General features: G+C 40.7%; 1 protein-coding gene across 1 annotated transcript; it reads right to left on the bottom strand.

Moving 5' to 3' along the window:
* Positions 1–554: 554 nt before the first annotated feature.
* EIF2S3 (eukaryotic translation initiation factor 2 subunit gamma) lies at positions 555–15,963 on the bottom strand. Its single transcript, XM_086468247.1, has 12 exons — positions 15,895–15,963; positions 13,527–13,590; positions 12,898–13,025; positions 12,654–12,775; positions 9,905–9,999; positions 8,529–8,687; positions 7,100–7,234; positions 6,112–6,206; positions 5,030–5,174; positions 4,430–4,599; positions 3,268–3,440; positions 555–994 (listed from the first exon to the last, which is right to left on the bottom strand). Exons 1-12 carry the CDS (start codon positions 15,961–15,963, stop codon positions 931–933), a joined length of 1,419 nt encoding a protein of 472 aa, XP_086324373.1. The 3' UTR covers positions 555–930.
* Between the last annotated feature and the right edge of the window lie 264 nt (positions 15,964–16,227).

Here is a 16,227-nt window from a genome sequence, read left to right as displayed (position 1 = left end):
TATCTCCAGAGGTCCCTTCCAACCCCTGCTGTTCTGTGGTTCCCTTCTACAGCCTTTTCCAGATATTTTATAGTTCAAGATCACTGCTAATACTTGCTCAATATAACTCTGAAATAAGCAGTTTACTCCTACTGGACAGAGCTCCCAGGTAACCCACACAGAGTTCCAGGACAACAAACAGCTATGTTTCAAATTAATCATATTCTTTTCATAAATCCACTCTAAAATAAGGTCAAAAACAGTACTGCCAGTTCAGATCCAGTTTACTTGTAGTTTTTCCTTGAGGGTTTAACCAAAACTCATTGTCGTATCAGAAGTGACAAATCTTAAGTCAGTCAATGTTGCCATCCTAATTACAAAGTGAGATGGAGCTAGAATCCCAAAGTCAGAAACATACAAAGAAAGTAAGTTTTTGCTGTAAACGGCTGTCTAAAAACAAGATGTTGTGCAGAAAGGGTACTAGTCTTAAAGAAGAGTTTGTTTTTTTGTTTTTAACTCTTGTACTGTTTGAACAATCACTGTAGTCTTTTGTTACTCAGAAAAAAATGTATGAATTAATGAAAATAAGCGATATTTTATTTCAATACCAGATTTATGGTTTGTGTGTTACACTGGGGCTGGCTTGACTGATATTAAACAGATATGTCTGAAACACAAAATAACATAAGTTAGACATGCCGTGAGACATGTACAATTAATTTCTACTAAAATGTGGATAATTAAACCCACTTCTACGCCAATTCTTTTACACTTTTAATGGTGATAGTGACTAGTATTTTAATAAGAGGGTAAAATTCAATAAAATGTAAAGGGACAGCCATACAACTCAAAGATACTGTTTGCACAGCTTCCAATTCCACTGTGAAAATATACCCCCTCCAAAATAGAAATAGGCACTTCATCTTTGAAAATGAAGCACTCTTTTGTTCTTCAGTCATCATCAACAGTTGGCTTGATGGTCACTCCTCTTCTGATCTGACCCCAGCCAATTAAACTGCAAAAAGAAAAACAGCTTATATTACTTCTAATAGCAATCAGAAATACCCTGGATAAATCAACACCCTTCTGTCATTCTTATGCCTCCAGTTCCCACATTTTGAATTCTCTCCACTTGTCTCCCAACCAAAACATCCAACAAGATCTAAGACTGGTTAGTGGAAACACTGAATAAAAAAGGGCGAGGGACAGAGAATATTTATACATTTGTCATCAGCTAAGAAGGTACCTTTGAACAGTAAACTAAAAATCTGAAAATACTGTAACTTATGCTGTACTGGTGGACTGTAAATCTAGTCACAGCTTGATCTTTCACCTGTGCCTGAAGTGCTGCATTACTTTCAAATAGAAACGAAAATGTGAAAATTCTGACAAGAGGACAGTAGATTATCAACAGAGCTGTAACTCTCAATGAACATGTAACCTACAAAGGAAACTCAACTCTCAGGTACGTTCTACTATTTATATTCAGTAGAATTAAGGTCCCTTTTATAGGCCACTGTTGCCTCAGAAAAATACACTTTTAAAAGAAATTACAATTATGTCCATTTTGACAGTCAGCAGGCAGTTGATGTTATTCATACAACAGTCTCTCTAACATTCCTAATTTCAGGCAAGGAGATACACAGAAATCACACGTGCATCTCAATTTGCCAAGCAGTAGAGCTTGTCTCTGGACACCAGAACAGGAACTGAAGTATATTAGCCCAGCACTTCCCACTTTTTAGGACCATATGCATCAGCTGTATTCGAGTTCACTGTTCCTTGGAATCACCAGTGTATCCTGTTTTCTTGGCCATTTGGTGTTTAACCTCTATGCCTCCACATATTTACTTCCTATTTCATAACCCCTTTTTGTCTCTTGCTTTCTCATTTTCTTCCATCTATTCAGCACTCCATTGCCTCAGGCTCCAAGTTCCTTTTCACAGCACCAACCATACATCATCTTTACTCCAACTGGATTTTATTATGCTGCTTTCCCCCGTTTGCCTCCTTTCCCTTCTCTCAACTTTCAGTTGCCTTACATTGCCTCTTTGTCCTTTTAACACAGCACAGAAGGCAACTTGTTAATAACAGGATCTTTATAGCAGCCTGCCACTATTTGCCCACTCCATAGCCCAGAGACAAGCGGGCTTTTTGGCAAAATTTCGTCATGTTTTTTCAAGTGGGAAGTAATCTACAGAAGCAACAAAACTCACATTGAAGTTTTCAAAGGCTATCAGTCTGTAGCTCAAAAAGGCATCATTTCCAATATAAATGGTTTCTCCTCTTCCTTCTGCCCTCCCTGACTTAATCTGTGTCCTGTCTTTTTTTTTTTCCCCCCGCTGTTCAATACATGTTATCTTTTCCCTTGTTTTTTTTTTTCAGGGAATAATTTCTTCTCTAATTTGTCAGCTAGCTCTGAGACAGCAAGCACTAACTCCCTGTCTATGCTTTCCTGTTGATCTGAAAAAGAAACATGCATCCATGGATATTTAAAGCCTGGGTCTTTTTCATACAGTACAGACTTCTTGTAAAAGTGGCCGTGTTCCTTTATACTACAAGAGCTGTGCAAGGTCAACGACTCGAAACACTCTTATGTTCTTACGATATTCATGTGCTCTTATGGAACACATAACAGGTACAGCCCGCAGAGCCATCTAAAAAGAAGTATGGCATTAAGATTAAAATGAATCCTCAACCAATTCTGCTCACCATTTTCAGCCTCCAGATGCTTCTGTGACTTCAGACATTTTGTATTTGTAATTTGAACGGGTCAATCCAGTTGATACTTTTTTCTTTCCTCTCAACTCATAGTACAGAACGCACTAGAACCTTAGCATGTCCCTCCTCCATTCCCCTGCTACTACTTCAAGGTTGCACTAGAAATCACATACAGCTGGAACCACGGGCAGAACACCACTGACTTAGGTGTGTAGAAAGACAGGCTTTGGCTTAACATTACCAGAACTTCCAAACCGCTCTGCCGAGACCGCCTACTCTTACTTCATTTTACAGCATGGAAGTTTTGGCAACAAACCATAAACGTCGGGTGTTTCCTTGTCTGTTAACTAATAGGTATCTCCCCAACTATAATGCTGCTTTAAAAAAAGAGGCTAGTAATGAAATCAAGCATTCCACAATAATGGTGTCAACATGTTAAAAATTCCTCTGGATTCTCCTAACACAGACATACACTTAACTATGCTAGAACAAAATCAGATCCGTGTATTTTTCTCATTAACAATACAACGACGAACCAGGTACTCTACCAATTTAGCACCAACTTACCGCCAGTGTTTCTCAACTCTTCGACTCAGGGCTATTTTTTCTCCCACTTCCGTGCATACTGGGTTAGTTAGCACAATCTTCCCCAGATCAGCCTTTACTGCACTAACTCTCCCTCCAGTAGATAAGGATCCTATGTTTACCATTAAAACTTCATTCTTTGATAATTTTTGCACCTGAAGACAGACATACAAAACTCTGAAACATTAGCTTTAGTATTTAAAAAAAAAATACCACAGACAATACTGAGCATCAGCTGGTTACCCACCTGCCACAAAAAAAAAAAAGATATAGCTGAGAAATGCAAAAACTATAAAAATCCCCCCCCGCCCCCAAACCATGCACAACTGTCAGTGGATAAAGTTTGCACATGAAAGGACAAATGTGTAAATACGTTGTGCATGTAGTACTGCAGGTTCTTGGTATGATATATGTTCTTGGGATTTCTCTACATTTTCTATAAAACATACTGATTGCACATACTGTATTAAAAGCGTAACCAGTCTCAGATATTGTTACAAACTGGAATGTTACACCATTCTTTTAAATAATCTGGATATTCTCATTTCCCTTATGCCTACATACATCAAAGGGATTTCTCAAAAAATAATTCATTTCACAGAATAAAGAGGGTGCTGAAGAGCTTAACTTTCTGTTGCATGAAGCAGTTTACAGATTTTAACACTAACAAGGAAAACTACAACCTTTCAGTTTGATTTGCTTAAAATGGACCAATGAACACAAGACTGTGCTGTGCATCAAGTTCAGTTTCTTTTCAGCTACAGTTATTCAAAAGTGCTTAGCTTTAAGAAGTTCTTCAGGGAGAGAATCTACAAAAAGCGTGTAAGTAGGAAGTACATCAGGACACGTATAAAACTAATTGCACAAATGAATAGGCTGATAGCAAAGAAAAACAACGACCAGTATGTTTAGAAGAATACCTAACTTCAGGACGCACAAGTACTTTATGCTATTTTAAACTACTCCGAAACAAACTCCTACTCCTCGGAAAAGCATTCCTCTATAATATTAAATAAGCAGGTAAGTTTAGTGACAAGCATATATGAAAAGGGAGACAAAACTACTACAAAAGATCAAAAAAAGGTATATACTAATAAAACCTAGCACAAGAGAAATCAGGAAAAAGGAAAAAAGAGGTACACACCTTTGCAGCTTTCTTGTCTCCTTCAGTGCGCACACCTAACAGTCGTCTCAGCAAGAAATAGGATATTTCTAGCTCTGTAAATATTTCTGGCAGTGCTCCAACTGCACCAAGAACTTGGCCTACCATTCGGTCAGCCCGACACAAAGTTGGATCAATCTTAGTCCCAACACCTACAACACAACAAGGAAAGTCATAAGGAATAACCCAAAGGAGGCTGTCACATTTACATACTAAAATATTTGAAGGACATCTAAAATCCACAAACTGAGAATGTACTGGGAAATCCCTATTAGCTGGACAGCACTTTCAGAATGTCAGCAAGACTGTGAGCTCTGTCTGAACAGATGAAGAAACATGCTACTGTTAAAGCCAGTAAAATTAACAGTGCAAGTTGATCTGCGCTGGCCAGTGACATTCAGGAAACTATTTATTTATCAAATATCTAATTTTCACACCCCTGTTGTCTCTCTCTGCATACATGAGTTATTTGAAACTGCTTATAGCCTTTTTCTTTACTACACTGCAATTCATTGTTGAATAAAACCAAGTGTTTTCAATAAGCATGAATAAATACATCTTTCCATAAGAGAATATTCTTACCTATAAGACCTCCTGGAGCAGCATACTGTAGATCATTGTGTTCAGCAAACAGTGACACAATTTTGGAAAAGATTGGCTTGCACATGAGTTTTCCTTCACTGTCCTTGGAGACAATACCAGGCCGGACCTCAATTTCCTGGCCCACCTAATTACCAAAGTGAAAAAGTGATTCACTGGGTGGTCCACAGGAACGTAAAGTCTAACTACCAGTCACAGATAAGACCTACTTATCCCAAGACCTACTATTTATACAAGTCCTTGGTTCTGGGCTACTGTAGAACTTCTAGGACTTCCGTTGCCCTGCTTACTGCAGGCTGAACAATACTGTAAGCTCTGTATCTCATAGCCAATGTAACCATTGATTTTCTTTTCATCATAATTTGTAAAACTGCTTTAGCAAAGGATCTTTATCATCAATAATTCCAACATCTAAATTTCGGTTTTAGTTTTTAAAAAGACATTTCATTGAGAAATGTCACAGCACTGAGAAAAATTGAGTTACTTCAATCGGTGTAACTGATCGGCATCAATAAACCACAAGACAAAGAAAACACAGGCTTTATAAATGTTCAAAGATCTAGTTTGCTTTCCAGTCTAGCAGAGCAACTTTTAAAGTTTCTATCTATTGACAGTAACCCACAAGCAAAATAAAAAAAAAAAAACAAAACCAAAATATACAGAATACTTAAATGGGGAAGTGGGACCTGTGGGAATCCACACACGCTTCCAAGGTAGTTTTAAAGTTCTTTTGCTCCCCTCTTCCCACCAATAATTCAGCAAGTAAAAGTGGTAGGACAGTAAAAAATAGCTCCTTCAATTTTTGTAAGCAATGAAATCAGTATCACTATTAGCAAAAGTTAAGACTGCAGTAACAAAAATATATTTAAAAAATAAAAATCAGTGTTCTGGTATTTTAAAACAGGAAAGTAAAAATGAGGCACAGACAGAAAGGGTCAGCGCCATCTGACTGTATTCTAGTTTAAAAAAAATACAATTATACAGATCCATTTTGTACCAAGCATGGAAAAACTCTACTCATTACTACCATTACAAATCTCCAGACAAGAAAGCGGAAAGGTTACCTTTAAAACACCCTTTAGAATGCTGCCACCAGCTACACCTCCCTTGAGGTCATCAACTTCACAGCCAGGCTTGTTGACATCAAAAGATCTAATTACTGAAAAGAATAGACCATAACCAGGTTTTTATTTAAGATCAGGTTTTTAAAGAATTAGTGTCTTTCTTCAGCAACTTTGACTGCTTCCCTATTCTTACGAAGGTGTGCACATATTTATAAATACTACAAAAATGTAATTCAGGAAGAACATTGAAGTATGATTAATATTTTATTCGGAATTTTTAATTATATAGTTGATTTTGTTCTCAAAATCACTTAAGCTGCTCATATATATAAATGCTTTTTAAAGATCAGTATCTGAAAAAGAAAGCAACGATCAACTATGTGAATATTGAAGGGTCTCTGTAATAATGTCAATTGTGAACACTGGAACTTTGTTTTAATGTGGTCAATTTTTATGTGTTCTGAATGTGTTTTGTAGGTCTCCCATATTTTATGTGGAAAGAAGGACAAACAAATGGATTCATCGGAGTGGAACTGAATTTCATAATATAGTGTACAAGAACCGAGACTTTGGCAATATCCAGAATACAGAAAATGTAACCAGGCTACCTACCAGATTTTCATGAAAATAATTTAATTTCCAAATTCAAGTTTGTCAGTACTTTGTTAAATCAAATTTAAATTCATAGCAACTAGAGGAATATTTTTAAGACACAGATAAATTTCTCATCTTTATTGCATTTTAGTGCTGACGTACACACAGAATATACACAAAATCCAGCAATTACCACAAACAGATTCAACTACAGCAATTAACTATGAACGAACAATACAGCTCTCAGAAAATATGCAAGTTTTAAAATAAAAGGGCACTAAATGCTCCTTCTAAACCCACCTCTTTTTAGAGCATTCAGCAACATGCTATTCTAAGTGTAGATACAAGCAGTAAATGGTTAGCTGCAAAAGCCCAGACCTAAGCATTTACATACCAATAAGCCTTGGTTCAGACGTGAAGTCTCGCAAAGGGACTGGGATTTTCTTCACTATATACTCGCAAACTACCTCAATGTTGTACTTCAGCTGTGCTGAGATTGGAATTATCGGAGCTCCTTCTGCAACTGTACCTAAAATTAAAGTTCCACATCAAGCCTTAATACAGCACTTACAGCAATGTGACCAAGTCTTCTGTGACTGTTAAAAATACTAATGAATTTCAAGGCACATTTAATGTGCATTTCCCAAAGCAGTAAAGTGTCAGAGCATTTACCCTTCCCTTCAACATTTTAGGTCAAACCAGCCAGACCTACTTTTCGAGGCATTCTGAAACAACCCTCATGTTGCCTCTGGATAACGGTGCACTGAAGAGCTTTACAGTTGCTCTCTGAATGTTGTGCAAGATAATCTTCTGCTCTAAGGGAAAACTCACTTCCTACACTGTGATCAGAAATACCCTTACACTAATTTTCTCAGAGAGATCAGATATCTCAGTATCTGATTCATCGGTATTAATTTTACAGTCAGATTTCATTCTGACATTAAAATTCCTATGAATTTAATGATCCAAGTTTTTCAAGTTTTACAATACAAACACACATTTTCAAAAAATCCCAATTTTATGGAAGGGTGCATTTAGTTATCAAGGCTTGTTAAATGTTATTAGTTTAAATTGTATCTGTGTTTCTTGCAATAACTCCAGCTCTCCAACTCCAGATTCACACATCTAGTCACTGACATAGCTCTCATGAACAGCTTATCCAAGTCAACAATTCTGAACTAAAAAAAAAAAAAAAAAAGAAGACAGACCCATTGGTTACATTTCATGGTGACAATCTAGCTCTGCAGCTTTTCATGGACCCCAACTAAAGCAGATAAGCAGGGAAAACAGTGGAAGCTCCTGGGAAAGATGAAACTCAAAGCACTAGACTAAAGTTGAGCAGAACTTTACTGACATAGTAGGATAACACTGCCTGAACTGGACTGAGAGAGATGAAAGACCAATCTTTTGTGATTAGATGAAAGAAACTAACAGATTTATACCCACAAGGCGCCCCTAACAAGTACTGCTTCATTCTCTCCTGCACTCCAGTACAATCTCTACCAAAGAAACAAACCAAGAAGAAACAATACCAAGAAGTAACCAGTGAAAGAAAATCAGTGAAAGCTACTAAATAAGAGCTATCGCTGTTAGTTTTACTTTGAAAGCTCCGACCAACAGCCCTAACACCATTGTACGTAAGCAGTCTGAAATGGGTAAGAAGCACAACTCCAATGGTCTATTTTTCAGATGAACAGACTATGTGCACCAGCACATATTCTCATAAATAAGAGTAGGTTTTCTATAAACATAGAAACACTCTGTTCATGTCCCAATGCTGAAGAATTTCCACCACTAGCTGGATTTCTGCTGTGAAAACTTACCTTGTACAAATGCAAGAATCTGTTCATACTGTTCTTTAGCCTGGCTCTCCTTCACCAAATCAATCTTATTCTGTAGAATCAAAATGTGTTTCAGTTTCATGATTTCTATAGCAGCTAGATGTTCTGAAGTCTGGGGCTGAGGGCATGACTCATTACCAGCTGAAAGAAGAAAAGTGATCAAAATATAGAAACTACAAAGGTAGACAAAACTCCTACAGTTAGGACATCTACTTTCCTTTGTAAATTTATAAAAAAAGACAGTCACCTATCAGTAAGCTACATGTGAAGAATCCAAGTTAATAAGCACCTACTCTTCCCCAGAACTGCTGGCTGTAGCATCCACACAATATATGACAGATGAGAGGTTGCCAGAATGGTTTCCCCATTCTAGTTGCTCCTGGTAGAAACACACGTCTAAAATTTCCAAAGATACTGACAGCGAACTTGTGTCTACTTGACTTACTCCATCCTTTACGTCTTCAGACATCTCAGTACTGACTGTAACATAACAGACACTTCACCTTTCAAGAAATATCTTACAATTCTATGGCATTTTCTTATCACTAAAGCCATAAAAATGTCAAATTCTGTAACACATAATAAATACATCAAGTATGTGAACAGGGCAGCTATCAGCACGGTTTGGATTTCAGCCATCCAAGAAGCAACTTCGGCCTGATGTGCCATTACGGTGGCTAATCTCACCTGAAGTTTGGTCTATCACGCTTTCTAGATCTAAACAGGCAGAAGGAATGACAGCTCATCAGCTACCCTGGACTATTTAAACTACAGTATCTGAAGCTGGTTTTCTTGTTTGTTGACATGCCCTATCTAGGTAAGGTAATTACTTTTACCACTGCAGAGCACTAAATTGTTCTACAGACACACAAAAATCAGTTTTATTCGCTTCCTGTTGGTTGCAAATCTGAACCAAGATAGTCTCCTGTACCTTGATTTTGCCCGTATTCATTTGGGTTTACTGTTTGTACTGACATTTGTGGACTCTCCTGTATGGCAAAGGCTATATACATATTTAAAGGAAACCGAAAATTCAGAGAAACTCAAAATGTACCTGTAGCTAATCTGTTTCCATAAAATAACACTAATTTTACAGTACCATAGCACTGTAAGGTTTCACGTTACCTAACTAATCTATCATCTGGGCCAGACTAATGAGTATCTATAGCAATGTTTAAAAAAGCCCAGCTTGTTTAAGGTATATTTTCATTGTAGCATCACTTTATTTTCTTAAGCACATCTCAAAAGCATTCACTCATTTTAATCGTTCACCCCACCCCCCTACATTTCAAAACCCATATAAAGTTGCTTCATGGTATCAAAAAAACAGAGCTCTGCTTTCGGGTAGCAATCATTACCTATCAACAGCAAAGCTGCATCCATTACTGCTGCACCGTTCAACATGGTAGCCATCAAAATATCGTGGCCAGGACAATCCACAAAAGAGACATGCCTGTTGTAGAAGAAGGTTAAAAAGAAGTCCAAAAGCCAATCATTGGCAATTTCTCTGACCGATTTAGGCAAGCGGCTAGGCAGACACAAACGTTAAAAGCATCCTTAAAACAGACAGATAAACATTTCATGACAAATGCTGAGAAGTAATACCTTAAAAGTGTTTTCAAGAAAGTTCTAAAAGAACACACAGACTACTGAACAGCTACCGAATAGTTTTTCTAAGATTCAATGCTATATATCCACATTAGGTAATACTTTAATATTTCACAAAATTGCTTGTAAATTAGACTAGATTTAAATGCACCAGAATAAAAACAAAACAACAAAAACCCCTAACAAACACACTACAGTGGATTTCCCTTAGGTCTTTTAAAAGATGTCTCCTATTCTCCAATTTTAGAAAGTTACGCATCTTATTATTACACAATTATAACTGCACTTCAAAGATTTATCTGCAGAGACAATGTTACAGCTCTTTGTTCCAACCTTGTGATTTTATTGTGCAGACCGTAACAGTCAATTCACTACATTCTTGACTGAACCTATTCAGTGAGGAATCCTTGTTTCCTGGTAGCCTCCAAAAAGGGACTAATTTGCTGCTTCGCTGACAGTGTCAAAAATCTACCGTAAGCAAATAAACAGCAAGATAAAGAATCCAAAGCTTTTAACCAACAGTTTAATGATGGCTGCATGACTGTCACACCGCAACAGAAGTTGTTGCTAGAACAAGTGCTCTACTGGGAATCTGAAGACAGGAAGGAAATGCCTGATTACAGCACTCTGTATTTTGCACATAAGCATGAACTAGGAATCCTGTTGTACCACAGTCTTCGGGACTACTCTCATTTCAGCAATCATTGTGAAGATCCGTGTTAACAACTGTTGTGGTTACTGTGCTTGCAAAATGTGCTTTACTAGTGTAACGGCTTTGCGTGGCAAGGTTTTGGTAGCAGGAGGGTTACAGGGGTGGCTTCTGTGAGAAGCTGCTAGAAGCTTCCCTCATGTCCAACAGAGCCAATGCCAGCTGGCTCCAAGATGGACCCACCGCTGGCCAAGGCCGAGCCCATCAGTGATGGTGGTTGTGCCTCTGGGATAACACTTAAGAAAGGGAAAAAATTACTGTGCAAGAGCAATTGCAGTGACAGAGAGGCGTGAGAATGTGAGAGAGAAACATTTCTGCAGACACCAAGGTCAGCGAAGAAGGAGGGGGAGGAGATGCTCCAGGTGCCAGAGCAGAGATTCCCCTGAGGTCTGTGGTGAAGACCGTGGTGAGGCAGGCTGTTCCCCTGCAGCCCATGGAGGACCCCATGCCAGAGCAGGTGGATGCATGAAGGAGGCTGTGACCCCGTGGGAAGGCCACGCTGGAGCAGGCTCCTGGCAGGACCTCTGGACCCATGGAGAGAGAAGCCCACGCTGGAGCAGGTTTGCTGGCAGGAGCTGTGACCCTGAGGGGAAGCCCACGCTGGAGCAGGTTTGCTGGCAGGAGCTGTGACCCTGAGGGGAAGCCCACGCTGGAGCAGGTTTGCTGGCAGGAGATGTGACCCTGAGGGGAAGCCCACGCTGGAGCAGGTTTGTTGGCAGGAGCTGTGACCCTGAGGGGAAGCCCACGCTGGAGCAGTCAGTTCCTGAAGGACTGCACCCCATGAAGGAGACCCACGCTGGAGCAGTTCATGAAGAACTGCAGCCCATGGGAAGGACTCAGCTGGAGAAGTCATGGAGGACTGTCTCCTGTGAGAGGGACCCCACATTGGAGCAGGGGAAGCGTGTGAGGAGTCCTCCCCCTGGGGGGGAAGGAGCAGCAGAGATAACAGAGTGATGAACTGACCCCAACCCCCATTCTGTGTCCCCCTGCGCTGCTTGGGGAGGGGCGGGGGGGAGGCGAGGCAGGGAGGAGGTAGAGAAATCAGGAACAGAGTTAAGCCCAGAAAGAAGGGAGGGTTGGGGGGAGGTGGTTTAAGATTTGATTTTATTTCTCATTATCCTACTCTGATTTGATTGGTAATAAATTAAGCTAATTTCCCCAAGCTGCATCTGTTTTGCCTGTGATGGCAATTGCTGAATGATCTCCTCTTCTCCTTACCTTGACCCAGGAGCCTGTTGTCATATTTTCCCTCCCCGTCCAGCTGAGGAGGGGAGTGATAAGAACAACTTTGGTGGGCACCTGGCATCCAGCCAGGGTCAAACCACCACAACTAGAAATGAAGTAAATAAAGAACTCCTGGCCTCCAGTCAGAGGCCTGGTGTCACATTGAGCATCAGACTTTCATATGTTCATTTTAAGGACTTTGAAAACTTTCCCGGCACTAGAAAGAAAAAGTTTAACAAAGGTCACCCTCCAGAAAGGAATTTTAACGATGCGTTTGTGAGGTCCACATTAGTTCTCATTCGAATGGCTTTAAAATGTACCTATATTAGTAGCAGAAAAATTGTCACTTCAGAGTCCTGCAAATACCCGAGGACAGAAGACACAGTTGTGCTCTACCATGGACTGTGCATCCCAATTAATAAAAACAAGGCCATTTAGATGACACATTAGATCAGGGGTGCCCAGAACGTAAGAACATGAGGTCTGCCATAACAATTCATTCAGCTTACAGCTCGTTCCTGACTATTTTCAGTTAAGTAAAAGGAAGTAAATATCATTCATTTTACCTGACTAGTTTAAAGTTCCCCTTGGTGCCAGGAATGTCTGTAGGGAACTCATCTGGGGTGCTACTTCCACAGGATCGGTAACATTCTGGCCGGGAACAGCTTGGGTCATCCAGCTTGTAAATCTGTGAGTAATATTTAAAAATTGAGGAAAAGTCTAACTCATCAAGGGTTAGTTACCTATAAGCTTACATCCACCCTGAAATATATTAGCTACACATTTGCTAGATTTATAGTAATGACTCACCTTTGCATTAGCGTAACCCAGCTTGATTGTGATATTTCTTTCCAGTTCATTTTTAAATCTGACAGTGTGAACTCCAGATATAGCTTTGACTACCGTCGACTTTCCATGGGCTACATGACCAATTGTACCTGTGTTTTATAAGCAAATGTTTGTCAATAAACCATAGCTTAATCTTATGCAATGTTCCATTATGACCAACACACAATTACCCCCAACTCTCTGTAGCCAGTAAGTCCAGAGCTCCCATCAGAAGCATGTATGGGTTTTACAACCATTTTTGTTCAAATAAACAAGATCCTAAACTGAGCTCCCAATGGGCAGATCTTTGCACCTTCATGAAACTCATTTCAGTGCTTAATTTTAAGGTAAAATAAACTTTGCTTTAGCAACTATTCCCCACTTTATTCAACAGTGTTCTTGAAGTAAAATTGGTGCTTTTCAAGTTAAAAGGGTTTGACAAGTCTCTTCCTGTGCTTTGATAAAATTTATAAAAAACCCACTGTATCTATATTACTGTTTCAGTAACAATTTCTTTAAAAAGCATTCTCACATAGGAACCATATGCTACTGCATGAGCACCAGAAAGAGTCACACTGACGCACCCCCCTTTTTCAGAAGTTTGTTTTTACCTATATTAATTGTTGCTTGTCTGCTGATGACTTCTGGTGAAAGAGGCGTCAACTTGGTAACATCCTGTATGAGGGAAATTTTAGAATTTATTCATCTTGTATCTAAATTTTTCAAGAGTACTATGCGTATTTTCTTAAAAATGATCCAGTACTTCTATACAGCAAAATCCAACCAAGCTCATTATAGAATTCCAGACATGCATTCCAGTCTTAAGTATGTGAAATTGGACGACAAAACGCGAACAAAATCCTGATTTTAAATCAGTGTGGGTTGCAAATCAAAACACGGACTGTCAGTATGGGCTGCAAGGTGTTACAGATGGAAGCAAACAAAACAAAACACCTCAAAAGAAGCTCTAACACACAAAACCCCCTTACCTACTCTAAAATTTAAATTACACATAACAGGCAAATTCAAATTAACTTTACAGGAGCTAAATGGTGAAACACACCTACGTTTTAAAAATAAAAGTTTATCAGTAAACAGTTGTTTAATTGGTATAGGTTCCATTACAGTTAATATATAATTACAACGCACATTTTGGAGTTAGTAGGTCCAGAGATTTCATTAGCTCCATGGATTTAATTTTGGTTATTTTAATTGGCCACTTTTCCGTCAAATACTCTTATTGCTACTTCACGTACCAGACAAAAATTCTACTGTCCTAAAAAGCCTATTGCATGAACCTACTGGGAGCACCAGGCAAAACAACACACTTAGGAATACATTCCAGACAGCTGAAAAGACAACTCTGAAAGAGCTGATTTCGGTTTTTTAAAGCTGTTTGTCCAAATATTGGACAAACGCTGAAATCCACCGAGATGTTCCTCTGTAGTATTTTTGAAACTGTTTAATTTCCATCCTGCACTGAGCTGCCCAGTTCAAGGGAAGATTCATGATGCCAAAAAAGCCTCAAAGCAGGATGGGATATAAATATTTTGCTAAGATAGTAAATGCCACACGCACATTAATTTACATTAAATCATATATCGTTTACACCATTACATGCAGGTTCTGTGCATAACAAACTCAAACACATCTGTGTAAAAACATAAGCTCATATTCTGTTCTCAAGTATTACATGAATAAAATGTTCACGTTCAATACAAAACGAGTTTTCTCCAGCTAACACAGGGAATTTAGTTTATGTTTCTTGTATATCTAACTTAAAATGACTACATGCACTGAAGACAATAATGGGAACATGACCTGCAGATGGCACCATCTAGCAGGGTGACAAGCACGTAAGCATGATGCAAATCCTGTCATCAAGAGACTTGTTCCTGGTGCACAAAATTATGCACATATGCTTTTTTTTTTTTTTTAAACTGAAGACCGGTATAAGATTAAGTTCAGCTATACGCTCCAGTCAGTTGTAAGCATTCCAGGCTCAGAATAGGCCTTAAAGCTAATTCCTACTGATCTCCCGACTAGACCTATCTGTGTTCTGTCCAACTGGCAAATGCCATGATCAACAATGAAACAAAGTAAAGGAACTTTTTGAAATTACTAACGTGCTTCACTAGTGAACATCAACATGCTTAGCTATAACACAAAAAGAATTCTTCTGCTCAAACCCCAAGAGTATCAAACATTATTACTGTAAAGACAAATAAGCTTTTCCAATCTGCTAAACACAAGGGAGACAGCAATGGGCTTTTCAACTGTTTTCATCTGTGTATATGTGTGATAAGTGAGACAGCCCAGGCAAGACATTTAATAGGCAAGACTACCACAGCAAAAGACCACTACAACAGATTTTCTTGGTAGTCGAGAAAATTTTCTTGCTAGATCAACCAAGCCAGGGCTGGCAATCAATCCACCTAACCCGCTGGGGAAACGGAACGCCAGCCTACAGTTCTGCTTCGGAGGGAAGATCCTTTAATACCACTAATGAGAACAGCCCTCACAAGGAGGAAACTGCCCGTCTCCACCACTGTCACACAACAGCTTCCCTCGCATAGCCGGGACGCCAACCCGCCGAGCCTCCGACTCATCTCACCAGCAAGCGAAGCGCCTCATCCAGGCAACCTAAACCCGCTGCGACCAGCCTAACCTGCTCCCAGCGCCGCCGCTCTGCCCCTCGCCCACCTTCATCTAACCCTTCCCTCAGCCCCAGCGTGCTGCAACTCGCCCCCTGCCCCCAAGCACCGTCGCCTTCCGCGACCCCTCGAACCTCACCGGCTCCAAGAGCCGCAGCGGGGCCTGGAGAGAGGCACGGATCCCCTCAGCCTCCCAGCGCCGCCGCCCCCCCCCAAAGCCCCACGGCCCGCACGGCCGCCCCGGCCCCGCCGCCCGCATCTGCCGCTCCTAGGCGCCCGCGACCACCTGCCCCCGTCCCCTGGGCGCCCCACAGGCGGGTCTCACCAACGTGGCGAGGTCCTGCCGGCTGAGGTGCGGCTGCCCCAGAGTCACTCCCGCCTCATCCCCCGCCATCTTGGCCCGAAGAGGAAGCGAGGTGGCTCCGGCAGCCGCCTGACCCCCAGCTCCGATCGGCACCGCCGCCGCCGGCGCGCAGCCCGTCACCCGCCGGCCGCGGGGGAGACGCCCGGATCGGGGACACGCCTCGCTGGGCGGCGCGGAGCCGCCACCAGCCCCGCCGCCGGGCGGCGGAGGCGGCTCAGGCGCGGCGCGGGGCAGCCCCAAGAAGGACCCCCGTCGCCCTCACGCCGGGTGATGCAACCGGGCCCGCCGCGGGAG

Source organism: Leptosomus discolor, chromosome 1, assembly GCF_034619465.1.
Source record: "Leptosomus discolor isolate bLepDis1 chromosome 1, bLepDis1.hap2, whole genome shotgun sequence".
Taxonomy (NCBI): Eukaryota; Metazoa; Chordata; class Aves; order Leptosomiformes; family Leptosomidae; genus Leptosomus; species Leptosomus discolor.
The sequence above is the reverse complement of the archived record's forward strand: the minus strand, read 5'-3'. Positions and strand labels throughout refer to the sequence as shown.

What these genes read in the sequence shown, in the direction of transcription:
- EIF2S3 (XM_086468247.1), bottom strand. Translation starts at nt 15,963, where the DNA reads ATGGCGGGGGATGAGGCGGGAGTGACTCTGGGGCAGCCGCACCTCAGC. An exon ending in GGCAGGACCTCGCCACGTTG is followed by an intron (nt 13,591 to 15,894) that starts GTGAGACCCGCC and finishes TCCCTCATACAG; the next exon opens with GATGTTACCAAGTTGACGCC. An exon ending in ACAAGCAACAATTAATATAG is followed by an intron (nt 13,026 to 13,526) that starts GTAAAAACAAAC and finishes TATAAAACACAG; the next exon opens with GTACAATTGGTCATGTAGCC.